The 16,328-nt window shown below is 35.5% G+C and overlaps 2 protein-coding genes across 8 annotated transcripts in view; both read left to right on the top strand.

Moving 5' to 3' along the window:
• Positions 1-7,126, top strand: part of trim36 (tripartite motif containing 36) — a 32,461-nt gene extending 25,335 nt beyond the window's left edge. For all 6 annotated transcript variants that reach the window (XM_015374338.1, XM_015374340.1, XM_015374341.1 and 3 more), the window contains 3 exons: positions 2,763-2,946; positions 3,040-3,153; positions 4,430-7,126. In XM_015374338.1, coding sequence (XP_015229824.1) covers positions 2,763-2,946; positions 3,040-3,153; positions 4,430-4,799 — 668 coding nt within the window. In that variant the 3' untranslated portion in view covers positions 4,800-7,126. The remainder of the gene's footprint in view (positions 1-2,762; positions 2,947-3,039; positions 3,154-4,429) is intronic.
• A 5,697-nt stretch (positions 7,127-12,823) lies between these two features.
• The window catches only part of LOC107084442 (serine-rich coiled-coil domain-containing protein 1-like), a 123,826-nt gene continuing 120,321 nt past the window's right edge, over positions 12,824-16,328 (top strand). For both annotated transcript variants that reach the window (XM_015374281.1, XM_015374282.1), the window contains exon 1: positions 12,824-13,004. The gene's annotated coding sequence lies outside the window, so the exon portion shown is untranslated. The remainder of the gene's footprint in view (positions 13,005-16,328) is intronic.

The following is a 16,328-nucleotide window of genomic DNA, read 5'->3' on the forward strand; positions in this document are numbered from 1 at the left end:
TGCTGTTTTTATCAGGGGCTCAAGGCTCCTTATGTGGTCCTTGATGATGCCCTGGTCCCTGAGGCCACCATGTTGGTGACGCCCTGCTATTCAAAATGGGTTTCAGGTCCGCCCAGTTTTCCGTCACATCTACCAACACTTTGTTTAATAGCCTGTTCAAATAACTTAAATGTAAATACGTTGTTACTGAACTTGAGTAGCTTTTTTCAGGGATCATTACATGTGCTTCACCAGATCTCCAGGCATGGCTGCTTAATGCAATGAGTCGGACAGACAAGGAAAAAACCCTATATACATACTAATAATGCTATGATGTAACAGCTGTGATAAAACGGAGGGGAATCAGGAGCATAAAGAGAAACTTTCCAGTTGGAGACCAGTTTGTTTATAGAAAAACACTGATGGTGACATTAAGACAGAGGGCACATGATGGATCAAATTCTGAGACACAAGAAGATCCTCATCTAGTCCTTATTTATTAGGTTAAAATATATGATTACTGATTTTGGTGTATGAAATGTTATGTTTCAAGTTCTTTTTCAGTTTAAATGCTATTTGCAACTTTAATGCCAGAACTCTGAAAGTGTTTAACTGCTATGCAGGCCTTCTTCTCACTTCTAAACTATCCTTTCTGAAATTTTAGTCTGCAACTAAACTAGATGGTCAGTATTTGTTTGCTTTCCCGGCACAATAAACAAGATGAAAAATAATCTAGTTTTTGAGCCAAAAACCAAAACGGTGTTTTGGTTGGTCCTGCATGTGAGGGGAGCCAGTAACAATCTGCAGGACAATTTCTCTTTTTGCTCATTGGTGTTTAGGCCTCAACCTCTGTTAAAAAGGTTTTATTATTTAGTAATTCAGTTTGGTTAGAAATATTTATCAGCTAAAATTACCTTTTTTTTCTGCAATGTTCTAATTCAGATGAACATGTACATAAAAAAAATAAATAAATAAATAAAAAACTGCATTAGAAAAGCACCAAGAAGGAAAATAAATTTGGACATTTCACTTAATTACCCGAAGTCCAAACACTTGGATGGATTGTTTGTGTCACATGCATTAATTAACAAGCAAACAGACTACTGGAGCCACAATCCTGTTTGTGGCCTCATTTTGGCTCAAGTGGCAGCAGCTAAGCTCTTTTTCTCTTCAGCTTCTGGGAGCAACTCTGAGAATTTTTACCATATATTTTTTTTAACATCAAGATGAACAGATTGGCTCCTTTTTTAAATATCCAATTGTTGCAGCTTCTATTGAAGAAATCCTGAAGCAGATGGTTACTTTCTTCGTCACCATGTTTTGTGTTTTTTTTTTTTTTTTTTTAAATTGTGTGGCAGCCAGAGTCTAGTCTGAAAGCTTGGAAAAGCAAACTGCTGGCACATCTTCTTGGCATCATTTCTCACTGAAACAAGCAAATTTGTCCAAAACCTACCAAAAATTTAGAAATCAAACATAGATTGGAACTCTTCCAGTCAATTTCATGGTCAGCATCAGTGTCTAAAAGACTGAGTGCAACTTGTAAATTCCTATGTAATTTTAAGGAGATGCAAAGCATCACCAATATTTAAATGTTTCCATGTTTGGACTTTTACATACTTGTTCTTGTGTATTACTGATATGCAAACTGAGTTAAAAGTAATGTGCTTGTTTTAAGCATCAATAACAGCCTTTTAAAGACTTGTGTTGCCTTAAAGGTATAGTGGACGACTTTCTTTTTCAAGGTGGATCATCAAAATAAGTGGTCCTCCTAATTGTCAATCATTCTTGTGATATGTTTACGTAAGGCCATCCTACGTGCTTGTCTCCATTTTCACTTACTGGTGGTAAGTCTGACGGAGAAGAAAAATTGCAAATCTTTTCTCTTTTTAAGCTTTGTATGAGCGACACAAACGGCAACTTTTAAACGGAGTGTGCACGAAGAGAAATTGACTCGTACACGTGTTTAATAGGTGTTCCCTCTCGGGAGCGGGTACAGGGTTGTTCATGTGTAGTATTATTATTTTATATTAAGTGGAGAGGGCAGGTCTTTTATAAAATGTATCAAAATCCTCCACTATACCTTTAAGTTTCCAGTGGAGAAATCAGATTTAGCTCAATAACTGAAGGACATTGGATGTTTCCAGATCTTTAATGTGCCCATCTGTTAAACACTATAGAATTATACTTGCAGAAAAGCCGAACAAACAAACTGCTGGAACATATACTGCTAACCCATATTCAGTCCACATTATATCAGTGGTAAACACAAGATTACTTTGACTTTCATTTTCTTCTTCAGGCATCTCCTACTTGGCTGTTGGCATACACTTGTTATTAAAGCTAACCTTATTGCTGTGGCATAGATGCTGTTCACCCCTAATCTGTTTATTATTTTCATGCCCTAGTTGGTATACGGTCTTCCCAGACACATACAGTTTGGCTTTGCCTGCAGAAAACTTCAGTGTGCAGTAGGATGCCTGAGTGAACACGTCGTCCTGGATCTCTATAATCATGGCCTTGGGCCTGAAGGCTATTTATTTATAGATTGCTATTAATTTTAACCAGTTGCTATTTTTGAATATGAACAGGAGATAAGAAATGAAGATTCTTGTGTATAGGCCATTTTAAATATTCTAACTTGGTGTCCTAGCGCCCTCTTGTGTCAGCTTCTGCAACAAGTCTTTTAACAAATCCTCAAGGTTTCACCTGAAGGGGACAAATTATGACTTTTGTTCCTGATTTACCACCTTTAACCGTACAGTTTGATCTCTTTTCATGTGCAGTTTTTAGCTTCCTGTTCAGCGATAAGTGTGGATTTAGCACTGAGCGCCTCATCCTGAACAATCGACGAGACACGGTGGAGAGCGTGGCAGGCATGGCTTTCCTCCTTGCAGCAGAACGAGTGCAAATGGGCAGCTACCTGGGTCTGGATTACATCATTGGGGACACCGGCATCTCTCAGGGGAGGTGTGCAAAGAATTTGTGTGAAACATGTTTCACTGTAACATGAGCATGCTGATGGAGTGGGAGGAAAATGGCTAAAAGGCTTTTCTTTTGCAGACACTACTGGGCCTTTAAGGTGGAGCCTTACTCTTACATGGTTAAGGTGGGCGTAGCTTCTGACACCAAGCTGATTGAATGGTTCCACAATCCAAGAGACACCAGCAGCCCAAGGTATGTGAGACGAATTAATGATTTTCCCTTTAATCCAACAAGCTGAATCTATTCCTGTTTGTTACGTAGAACATATAAATAAAAGCAGGAGTCCGTTTAATTGATATAAATCTGCATACATTATCCTGTTATGCAAGAGAGCTAGTGTGAACTCATTAAAGGCTTAAGCCTTTCTCACTGGATTAACACCTGTTATGTCAAACTCATTATTTTGACCATTAAAATCTTAAACTGTGGTATTTGCAATCTGTTTCATTAAACGGCAAAAAAACTTTGTCAATAAATTGGCAGAAAATTATGTATGAGGAAATAAATGTTAGGCTTAAAAAACGTGTTTTTTCTTTGTTTTTGTTTTTTCCAGTTTTCATTATTAGCCACCAGGCAAAAAACATGTGAAGGACATCAACTTGGCTTTTACTATATTGTTTTAGTTTTAAAATACTTAGCTATAGTCAGACTAGCCCTGACATTTTCTCTTAACCTTTTGAATTATTTTTTACATGAATTTTAATAAGATCCTTTTTTTAACCCATTTAAGTATGCAATGAAACATAAGCAAAGATTTTCCCTTGAAAGTATGAAAAGTATTTAGAATTTTAAATGTTCAAATTGACAGAAATAAAATGAGGCCTAAAAAGCCTTCAGTATTCTGCATGCCAAACATAAGAATGAACAGGAACCTGGTCAAAAATACCCTCAATCCTCTCATAAATGCAACTTAAAACAGAGGACATGATGTTTTTTAACTCTCTATATTCATGTTCTCCTTTGTTACATTTTGAATGTTCATTTATTTTATGGTTTATATTGAATCAGATTCAAGCAGACTTTCATCTACACAATTATTTTGAAACAAATTAAGATCAACTTAGTCCACTGTACAAAGTCTGGACATTAACACATGCAGGCAGGGTTCATGAAACATGTCTGAATGTTTATTAATGGGGAGCATAAAGGATATGGATGTCTTACACTGAGGTTATTTAATATTAAAGCACAGTCAAGCTTTTCAAATGCCCAGAAAATGGTTTGATAAATATTAATTTTGCTTGCAAAGTTTGCAAAAGTTGAAGAATTATACAAATAATTGGTTGTACATAACTAGCTGCAGGAAATGCAGAAGTGCTGTAAATCCAGGACAGTGACTGACTCCAGCCTGGCCATCTGTAATAGTAAAATACTGACTGCCAATGTAACCATGAACTTTTTTAGTCATTAAGGAAATATTGGGAGCAAACTGACAAAGAAATCCTCCAAACTTTTCGTCTTTCTCCAGGTATGACCATGACAGCGGGCATGACAGTGGCAGCGAGGACGCATGCTACGAGCTCTCCCAGCCCTTCACCCTCATCACCCTGGGCATGGGCAAACTCTTCATCCCCAAGGCCTCTTCTTCCTCCTCTGTTTCCAATGCAAACGTATCATCTGGCGACCCAGGCAATCGAGTCCTCCCCATGCCGCAGCGCTTGGGTATATGCTTGGACTATGATGCGCATCGGGTGTATTTTTATGACGCAGACACCATGAGGTGCCTTTTTGAGAGGCAGGTCGACTGTTCGGGAACGATGTTTCCAGCCTTTGGTCTCATGGGCAGCGGGAAGGTCCAGCTTGAGGAGTTCATCACTGCTAAGAAACTGACCTTCTGAGGAAAGATGGAAGCTGATGGGCTTACAATTGTTCTGGGGGGTATTTTCTGTGAAGAGCTATGAGGTGGTTTGTCATGCGAGGGTAAAACTGAACCCTCTTGTTTTTTTTAAGATGAGCCAGATATCAAGGTGTTTTAAATTTTTTTTTCCTTTTCCCCCACATGTCTATGACTGAAAGCTGCTCCAAACTAACTGTTCACATGTAGATGACTTTGGAGATTGATATGAAAGGTCATTTTTACAAACCAAAGTCTCTGTATCTGAATCGTTGCTTTTATTTACCAGCTGGGCTCAGCTGTTACTCAACTGGCTACAGAATTGGTAGTCGCTTTAAATCTTTGTTTTAACATAATACACGTTACACTGGGACACTGCTTTAATAGTCTAGGTTATTTCTTTTTTTTTTTTTTTTTTTTAATAGTGCTTGTTGGGATTGGGTGGCTTTGTGTGGAAGTAGCAGCACATGTTTAGATGTACCATGGCAGGATCTTATAAAGGGTTTTTGTTTTGAAGATCGTGCCTTTGTGCCTTTTTTTTTTTTTTTTTTTAACCCATTATGGAAATTTATCGCAGTATTGCGTATTGCTTTTATACCTACCAGTTTACTCTAGTTTATCCGTGAAAACACTACTTTTACTAGTTTCAGTGTCACATTTAGCTGTTTTGCACATTGAGTAAATTGATGCACAAAATCCAACACTTTCATCACTGCTTATTTTGATTTTTTTTTTGTGTTAAATATTAGCACAGCTGTAAATTTATGGATGTCTTGCATTCACAAGCCGTTCTATTTTTGTTAGATAATGTGAATGTCACCTTTTTTTTTTTTTAAATGCACAGAACTCTAACTTTACATCGGTGTTATCCAGGTACCAGTCTACTGCTTAATAGCAGATGAACAGCCTAAATTTTTTGGCTCTGGTGCTTATTTAAAGTGCAACACACACTGCTTTGTCACCTCACAGCCTTTTAAGAGTTTAAAGAAAGCATTTATCCAGGTTCGTCCAAAAAGTGCTATCACAAAATGGTACCTTAAGTCTGGGGCACAGCCATCAGGTTTGCCGGTCAAGGAGTAGACTAGGTGGGTAATGAATATTAGCTCAGTAGATGGGCTGAAAGGTTTGCTTGGACTACACACATTTGTTGTTAGATATTGTCTGCACATGGTTTGGTTTGTACATCTTGTGTATATTTTGTGATTTCTGGAGGGTTAGGGTAACCAGTTTCTGTGTTTCTCAGGTTTTTAGCCCAGATTGTGGCTTGATGCTACCTACCTCTGTCACTCTGCCCTGGAAAACCTTAACTGCTGTCCCTTTCCTGACAGAAACCGCTTGGGTTGATCTTTAAACTTCCATTTTTCTTAATATAGGTGATTATCTAAATTGTTTTATTTATGTAGGACATTAAGCTGACATTTTTCAACTGTACATAATCTGGATTTTTCAGTGAAATAAAGTACATGATAAATGTTGGGTGTTACTGTATGGATATGTTGGCCTGGTTATCTGCCTTTGTCAAGGGATTTATTTTGTTTCAATTGAACCAACTTCCTCTCTTCCTGTTCATAGTGTTGTATAACATTTTTTGCTTTTGGTGTATGAAATGTTAATAAATTTGTTTTTAACTATTAACAGACATTTTCTCCCATTTCAAAGTGAATTATTTGATTTCTATGATTCAAGGCTTATGATGTCCCATGTGTTTGTATCTGTTGTCCATCCAGTCCTCAAAGCTGAAATCATTTTTTTGTTTTTTAATTGACTTACTCCAAAATCTATGCATTTATTAATTGGCAGCGAGAGCATAGTTTGATTCTTGCACAGAATGTATCCTTTTCAAAACAAATGGCTGAATGTTCTTTTATATGCAATATTGGTTAGGACTTGTAGCACGTCATAATGCTTAACCTATTGGACTTCAGATAATGATGCATCCTATATATTGGATTTAAATGGTAGATCTGGTACTCAAATGCACAGATTGGCTTCTTGTTTAATGAGATTGCACTTTAGTGAGCTGTAGCATGTCTGCAAACGTTATGTTCTTCAAACTAGTGTTCAAGTGCAATGTTTTAAAAGAAGTGAGACAAGCGGACACCTGAGCCTTTAATCACAATTGCACTGTTTATGAGCTGTTTTGTGGTGAAAATGGGCTTCGTATCCAGAAAAGTAAACTTTAAATGCTTCATAACAATCTTTTATTGGAACTCTAATCATGTGTTTTCTTATGAGGGTTGGATGTGGTGTTGGTGAATTTGATATATACTGTATGGTACGTTAAGATATGGAAAGGGTTTATATTTTTTTGCTGTGTAGGTGCTTCAATGAATAAACATTTTAAATCAAATTGGTCTAATATGTGTTTAATGGGGGGAGGGCTCTCCTTGAAGATTGTATTGGAACCCAAGTCATGCTTTGACTTTGGATTCTAATCATGGTCCTCAGCAGAATGCTCAGAGCATACTGAAGCTGTTTGCTTGTAGACCTGGCAGGAAAGTAATTTTCCATTTCAGGCACTTTTCAGCAAATAAACTACTGTAGTCAGAAATTTGCATTTTCATAAAGTTGGAAATGTTGACAGCTGCTCAGCCAAGGAAACCAGCTCTATGAATAACGACTATGTTCTGAATATTTACTTCAAACTCTATTTTAAAGTGGATTCTATGTAATTTATTCAATGCAGTGTTTGTCTGCTTATTAAAGCTTTTATTATAGATTGGTATAAAAATGTAAGCTCTTCATTAGGGATTCAGCCTGTTGAAAAACAATAAAGAAGCTGCTGGATAGTTTGGTATCGCTGTGTGCATGACTATGATCATGGGCTAAGGAAATAAGTGAGAGCTGTCAGAGGGGTGCAGAAACATGGCCACCAGTGTTGAAGTAAAATATCAGATTTGTGTTCCTGTGACATTTATAAGACTGATAGGATGGATGAAAGAAGAACCGAGCAAACTATCAGAAACCATTCAGGCTAAACTTGCCATCTGTGGCATATTGAACTATAGTGTGCTCCATAGATGTTCACACTACGATAAAAAAAAATAAAAAATCTTCAGATGGTCAGAATGCATTTTGACAAGCTCCACATTTCTGGGAGAGCTTCTTTTGCATTGATTAGACCGAATATATGCTTTTTGGCATGTCAGCTCTGTTATTAGAAACAAAAATGTAATCCCAAACAAAAGAGCACAGATACCTTTGGGGGGGGGATAACCACCTAGGAAACACTGGATTTCTCTGGAGGAGCCAAGATCCTCACTCTATTGAACCTCTCAGAGAGCTATTATTTAACTGAAACTATTCTGAATTGTGTTCAATATGGAATAAGTGATGCTTAGTAAGCTTCTGCTGCTATTTTAATGGTATTTTAAATGTTTATTGACTGTTGAAGGGTAATAAATATATGGAAATATGTAGGCTTCATCTGAGGGGATGTGATCCCACCTATGATAAGCATTCAGTTATATTTAAGATGTCATCTGTTTATCATCTGTAAGATAAAATTCTTACAAATCAGACAAAGGTATCTAAAAAATAGCTTGTTTCTTTTAGGTATTATCTCATCAACTACCTCATTATTGTAGTTTTTTTTTTGTCTGACATCACTTTTTAGAACAAACTGTCTTCCAAGAAAACAGATATGGGTCTAACACTTTCTGTATCACACAGGTATAAGAGATAATGAAGACGCATAATTCATAAAATATTATGTATGTATGGGGAAAAAAAAGTTTTCTTTCATCATTTAAAATGGCACCTTTGTTGATTGTTTTATTTACCATTAAGCTTATTCCCTCAATTAGATTAAACACAAATAGAAAAAAAAATAGGAAAAGGGTCACGAAAAAAAAAAGTGAAATAGGTAAACAAGCAAAGCTGACACATTATCGAGCATAATAAAAAAAGGGAAAACTAAAAGATAGGCAGTAAACTTGATTTAAGAAAAATTTTGCATCAGAGGGAAAGCTGGATAGATAAAAATGCAACAATTAAGCGTGAAAAACATGTTTATTTTGCAGCTTCACATTAGGTGCTAAATAAAAATGATTTTTTTTTTTTTTTTAGGAGTCTGTTTCATTAGATACATTCTCAAATCTACAATATCTGGTCCAAACATTAAGATTATCATTCTTTACAAAGCCAAGATTACACAAAGCTGTCAGAGAAATGTCAGATGTCATTCTGAAAAGAAGAAAAAGTTGTTTTTTTAAATAGAAGGGTTATAGTGTTCTCTATGTGGATGTTTAAGTTTGCGTGCTCTCTACGGACAGACTCGGTGCTGGAACCTTCATCTCATTTTACTTTTTTTTTTTTTCTTTCCATACTTCATTTGCATGTGAGACAACATGTTTTTTCTCCCAAGTTTGCCTATATCAAAATTGTCCAGCTAAAGCTAAATGTCTGAGATGCAAGCAAGAAAATAGGAAATCTGGCAACCATGCACCACATGATTACGTTGCCAGATCTGGAAAAAGCTGTTCATGTGTCATAATGTGTACCTCAGCCAACTGATCAGCTCAAGTAGGGAAAAATACCGAGTAATGTGCATCAACTTAAATACACACAAAGCAAAATTGTTCCTTTTTGTTTCCATTTCCTTTTATAAACACTGTTCTTCTGAAGACCTGAAATAGAAAGTCCGCCTTCGTTCCCAAGCTGTCTTATGGTCAACAAATATATGTTCTCAAATGCATAATATATAAATGCATCAATGAATGAAACATCCGTTTAAATTAGACTCCTGGTTCTCTGGAGCAGAGGTTCCCAAACTTTGTAGCATATGACCCACAAAAGGAAACCAAAAATGGTCTCAATATAAACATTTCTAAAACCCTGTTAACCATATATACAACTGATCTATATTTGTTTTTTTTTTTGTTTTTTTTTCTATTTGTAAGTGATGTTTTGATATCTTTTAACCTAAAAATGCTTCAAAGTTAAAGGATTTCAAGACTCCATACTTGTTGATCTGTGACCCCAAGTGGGATCATGGCCCCAATTTTGTGAATCAAAGCTCTGGAATGAAATAAGCCATTATTTTCCCATCATACCTTGGGTTGGCATATTTCAGCACAGTTGCATCAGAATAAGTCCTTTTAAAGATCTGCATTTTATATACTTTTTAATATAATCAACATTTTCTTACAGTTTCTTCGGTTTAACTAAGCATTTTCTTTTGTGTTATTTGCCATCTAAATTTCAAGTTGTATACGTTATGATCTTACTATGCAAAAATATTACACAAAGAGACATAAAAAGCTTCCTTTATTTGTTGGTGCCTTATTTGCCAAACGAGAAAGTTTTACCCATTTTGGGTGAAACTCAATAAACAAGCCCTCTTTGGGAAATTCTAGACAGGTTCCAACAGGGGCCAACAAATAATCCTAGGTTTTAAAAGCAAAAACACATTCCTTTGTCAGATCACCATAATTACCTACTCAAAGTGCAAATACACTTATTCAACACCTTTTTTTTTATATATATATTTTAGACCATATATATCTTATTTAAGTAGACATTTTGGCTATCTATACTTTACTGGAGTAATCTTTTTTTTAACAACTTTTTACTCCTTACATTTTGAAAATAGAATTGTTATTTTTGTTTGCTTTAAGCTATTTTTTTATGGCCTGTTGGTATTTAAAAAAAGAAAAACCATCAAAATAACTTGTTTCATCCAGACAATGTTGTTGGTGCTGTACCAGCTTGCTGTTCACTACATAACAAAAAACAGATTTTTTTTTTTCAAGATGATGCAAAGTTAGATTTGACATTGTTACAATTATAAAACTTAGAAAATTAGGTGTAAGGAAATTATCATCCAGAATTGCAGAAAAATGTCCTAAAAGGAAGTGCAGTAAAGCATATGTCCTTACATTTTTTCCTGCATTACCTTTACACTTTATGTGGTTTTAAAATTGCACTTTTCACTTTTACTTGAGTAAAAAGCTTAAGTGGATACTCTTCTACAACTTCTACAAAAGTGTTATTAAACAGTAGGATTTCTACTTCTACTTGAGTAGTAAAAATTAATACTTTTGATACCTATGACCATAAGTGATTTGGGGCCGCCTTTTACAGCTGCTTTTGTATCTTTGATTCTGTCTCCTTGAACCCCATTCGGCCGCTCACACTGAGCCTGGTTCTGCTGGAGGTTTCTTCCTGTTAAAAGGGAGTTTTTCCTCTCCACTTTCGCTACAAGCATGCTTAGTGTGAGGGATTACTGAATAGTCAATGAGTCGATGCAAGAAACTGGTTTTCCTTAGATAGAAAACTTTGAATCAATTTGACTGTATGATCTGGTGAACTGTAGAGTGCCTTGAGATGACATGTGTTGTGAATTGGCGCTATATAAATAAACTGAATTGCATTAAATTTATTCCTTGGACTAATTTAATATTTCTCCTTTGCATTTGGTTAAACAGTTATTTAGCTTCAGTCTTACTAAAATAGGATCCCATTTTTCATCTGTTGGATCAGGGGTCTGCAACCTTCGCTGTGTGCCTCACTTGCTGTATTAAATGCGCTCTTGTCCTGTTTTTTTTTTCATTGTTGCTTTTTGTGTTTGTTAGTTTTCTGTTCTGAGCACACATGAAAAGTAAACTGGACTTGCCCTGACCACGAGCGGAGGATGCTGTGGTTGAAGCAGGGAGAAGCAGCAGGAGGAGGAGGATTTATTTTTATTTTTTTTGCAAAAAAATAACACACATGTACAATATAGAACATTAATAATTACAAATATATAAAACAACAAAGGGCTTTACAGAACAGAACTATCATTTTAAAATGTCAAAATCAAATCCATGCTTGAGTGTTATAATTCTTTGAGGGCAGTAATAATTATTATATTGTCATGGCTTTAGCATTTGAACTAAATTTTAAGGATTCTATATAGATATTAATAGAAGATGATCAAATCTGGAAATTATGTGTTTGTTGTAAATATTTGGAGGTGTGAATATGATATTTACCATAAATAATAAAACAATTTATAACACATAAAAATTCTGTTTTGACAAGTTCACATTTCTCCATCCCAAACAAAACATCCTTAATGTTAAGATTTTTTTTGATGAAAAAAAAAGACATATTTCTCCAAAATTATTTTGGTATAATTGCAATCCCAAAAAAGATCAATAAGCTTTTCTTCATTATTTTTACAAAAAGTACACAATGGGTCCAAAACCCATTTATATCTTTTTTTTTTTTATCAAAAATGCTTTAACAGGATAAACATTATAAATAATTTTATAAGAAATTTCTCTTACTTTATTGTTTATTAAGTATTTTTTTAAGAATCAACCAAGTCCACTTCCAATTTATATTTTCAAAAGTGTTGGACCAATAAAATATACAAGTTGGTGAAAAATTTAATTTCTTAACCTTTTGTTGGTTGTTTTCTTACTTATAAAAGGAAAATCATAATCTTTTTTTTCCAATCCAAACCTTTATTGAGGAGTTGCAAATTACAAAACATTGACAAAAAATATCACAGGATATAGAACAGTATCTCCAAAATAACTGTTCAATGATGGAGTACAGTTAGAATTAAGATATAACATAATTTAACTTAAATAAATAACAGAAGAGATTTAAAAAAAAAAAAAAAAGGGCAAGTTTTATTACATTTCTCCAAATATTTCCTGAATTACATTAACAGTGTGTAAACATTTTTTGATTGTTGATTCTTTGGATAAAATTTAAGTAATTTAAAAAAAAATCATTTTCAAACACAGGGAAGATTTGGTTTTGTGAATGTGGAATTTTGCAATTAGAATAAACAAGTTAACCAAGAGTTGCATTTTCCTATCATTATTAGTATAGTGTAAGATGATATCTTTGCCTTGTAATTTAATTGGTGTGTTGGAGTGCGATATGATGTAAACCTCAACTTCTTTCCAGAATATCTGTGAAAATTTACATTCAAAAAATAGGTGAGGAAAATCGTAATCAAGGAGGAAGGAGGAGTGACTGACGTCACGGCGCACGGGCTGCAACGCGGAAGGAGGAAAGCGACTCTCCGTCACTGAGGTGTAATTTCAGCGTCACTGCCTCGCAAGGTGCAGCCTTTAGTGTGACTCCTGTGCGGCTCTAAGACCCCCTGACATCTTCACACCAGTAGTAATTTATTAAAACGCAAAGCGGACATATACCCCCCTTTTTCCTCCCTGACGGACCTCGGTGGAGACCCTAGCGAAGCCTGAAGGTAGCGAACCGTTTGTCCACTACCTGCTGCTAGCATGAATGACCGCCGCAGCCAGCGGGCTGCTACTGTTTTCATTTCTGTTCTGTTGAGTTGTTTCTGTGTTTTTGCTTCACTTCTCCGTTTCCCGTCTTTTATTTAATGCAATAAGAACCAACGCGGTGCGCCAGCAGCTCAGTGTGGATCTGAGGTCGGCAGGATGAGCGCCGTTGTTGACGTTCGTGGTTTGACAGCTGAGGCTGCTGCTGGTTAGCTGCCTTTAAATCCCTGCAGCTTAAACCTTCCTAACTCTGTATTAATATGTTTGACAGCTAAGGTTACTTTCTCAATACACTGGAAAGCATTCAAATTGTCTGAATGGTTGTACTAATTATTTGGTATACTGCAAGTATACAGTCAGAATATGTTAAGGCCAAATATTCCAATTTCAAAGTAAAAGTAGCATTTGATGACAAAATATAAAACATGTAAGCAGTAAGGCATTTAAAGGTGGAATTGCTTTATAAAGCTGGTAAAATGATTTTAAAATGCGTCTTTTGGTTTGAATGAACATGTTACAGCATTCATGTGGATTTGTATCTGGTAAATACGGAAAAGGATGACGGCCACTGAAAAAATTTAATAAGTTAACTGATTTTTGAATTTTATTTGAGTATAATATGAGATTAAAAATAAGAATTCTGACTTTTTCCTCAGAATTCTGACTTTAATATCAGAATTCTGACTTTATCTCAGAATTCTGACTTCTTCCTCAGAATTCTGACTTTAATATCAGAATTCTGACTTTTTCCTCATAATTCTGACTTTTTCCTCAGAATTCTGACTTTTGCCTTAGAATTCTGACTTTAATCTCAGAATTCTGATTTTTTGCTCAGAATTTTGAGTTTTTTCACAGAATTCTGTCTGAATTCTGACAGCTAAGAAACATGTTAGCATCAAGCCGTATCCATGTCTGTTTTAGAGACTAGCTCTCTTGTTTTAATCACCTTCTGCTCCTCCATTAATGAAATAGCATCACCAGGGACCCCTCAGGCATGTAAAAAGTTGCCTAATTTCTTCATTTTCCAACAATGTGTCTCTGGGCCTCTCAAACAACTAACATCTTTGTCAGTGAAGCTGAGTGCTGCCATATCTCTTCCTTCATGGTGCCCATCTACATTAAGATCCAAAATTCTGAGGAAAAAGTCAGAATTCGGAGATAAAAGTCAGAATTCTGAGGCAAAAAAAGTCAGAATTCTGGGGCAAAAAAACTCAGAATTCTGGGGCAAAAAAGTCAGAATTCTGAGGCAAAAAAGTCAGAATTCTGGGCCAAAAAAAGTCAGAATTCTGGGGCAAAAAAAGTCAGAATTCTGGGGCAAAAAAGTCAGAATTCTGGGGCAAAAAAAGTCAGAATTCTGGGGCAAAGAAAGTCAGAATTCTGAGGCAAAGAAAGTCAGAATTCTGAGGCAAAGAAAGTCAGAATTCTGAGGCAAAAAAAGTCAGAATTCTGGGGCAAAAAAAGTCAGAATTCTGAGGCAAAAAAAGTCAGAATTCTGAGAAAAAAAGTCAGAATTCTGACTTTTTTCCCATGTTAAACTGAAATATTTAAAAATCTGTAATTTTTTTTTTCAGTGGCCCTAAACCTCTTCCGTAGTATCTGGTCAGTCAAACCAACTTAAGCAAAGTTTCTTTTTTGATAATATGCTTATCTATCAGCTTTTGTGTCACATAGTTGATAAATAGCAATAATAACATTGAATGCTGATGTGACGTGTCAGACCAACACACTGAGTCTGTTTGAAAAGTGATAATTCCCTCATTATGAACTTTGCCTTGGTTTTTAAACTGAAAGAGAAACATACTGAAACTGAAAGAGTTTTAACTTTTATACGGATATTGGATTATTCATTTAACCGAACTCCAGCTAAGCCAGGGCCAACATTAGATTGTTAATGGATATTTGTGGTGAGTAAAAAAATGCTTTAGCAGTTACGCAAAATGTACTCATTAATGTATGATATTATAACATTTTATTTGAAAAAGAAAACAATTATACCCAATATTCTAAGATGTTTAGAGATACAATAATCGTAGCTACAAAATCAGTTTCTTTATTTTAATCCACTAGTAAAAACACGTGAATAAACACTTTAAATCTTTTATTAGTGTTAAGATACTTCCCTTTCAAATTGCATTTCATGTCAGGTGGTTAAATCGACCAGTGGTTCCCAAACCATTCTTGCTGGGCTACCTTTTAGTTCACAAGAAATTTCCCCCCCTTTACCCCACCGCCACCAATATTTTCAACAGTTAAACAGAAAAAAGTCCAATACCACTTTTAAAGTGAGAACCAGTCTGCAATTCTTAGAGGAAACCAATGTTTCCTGAAAAAAAGAGACGAGTGATGCTCCTTGTCTTTGTTTTTGTGATTTGGAAGTACTTATTACCATAATACTTATTATACAGAATTGTGTGTTGGCCTTTTATTAAGCCAGCTGAGCAGCAGTGTGCAGCAACAGCTGTCACTACCCGATCCGTACCGCTAGCGGAATACGTGCCATCAACTAATTTGCGCATGTGCAAACAGATATCCATCCAGGTCGCCCTTGATTTTACTTTGTAAAATAGACCTAAATTAAAATTTTCCCTCCCTAAAAATAGTAAGCGTTCTAAACTTTAATGTGTTAAAGGTTAATAATGTATTTCCTAAGAATATAAATGCTAAAATCCTTTTTTCAGTTTTATCACTTGTCTGTGCCCATCAGAACCGGAAATGGGATCCTATGCTACATCCCGGAGCTAACTTTTCCAGCTTTGGATTTAAACATAGATCTAGTTTTGAGTTTAATTTTTCCTTTCCTGTTAACCTTATGGTATATAGTGCGTAAAGAAACAAAATGCAAATAAACATGGTTTAATCATATTTTGCCGAACTACTCTAAGCATGTCCAATGATGAAGTCAGACAAGCAGTTTAAGGGAGAAAATGTTTTTAAAGACGTGAATTAGCATTCTTTAGTGATTTAAGGATAGAAATAAGTACTTTTGGTACCATAATTACATTATTTATGATGACCTGGATGAATATGTGCCCAAATGAGCTGAAGGTATGGATGGTGCTTCCTGTACGGATCGAGTAGTGACAGCAGCTGAAGGAGGAGCAGTATTCAGACTTCCTGTAGAGAAGAACTCTAAACTATGTAGATTGTAGGACAAAAACTCCTGTGGTTTTGGAGCTTTAACATGGAGACCTACTTAAATATTTCTGTTTAGGTCCACAAGTCTTGATTGCCTCTTTTCGGACAATGAAGGACAATGAACAGCATTTTATTGAGCATTTCAGAGGAAA

Source organism: Cyprinodon variegatus, unplaced genomic scaffold, assembly GCF_000732505.1.
Source record: "Cyprinodon variegatus isolate N-32 unplaced genomic scaffold, C_variegatus-1.0 Scaffold100, whole genome shotgun sequence".
Lineage (NCBI taxonomy): Eukaryota > Metazoa > Chordata > Actinopteri > Cyprinodontiformes > Cyprinodontidae > Cyprinodon > Cyprinodon variegatus.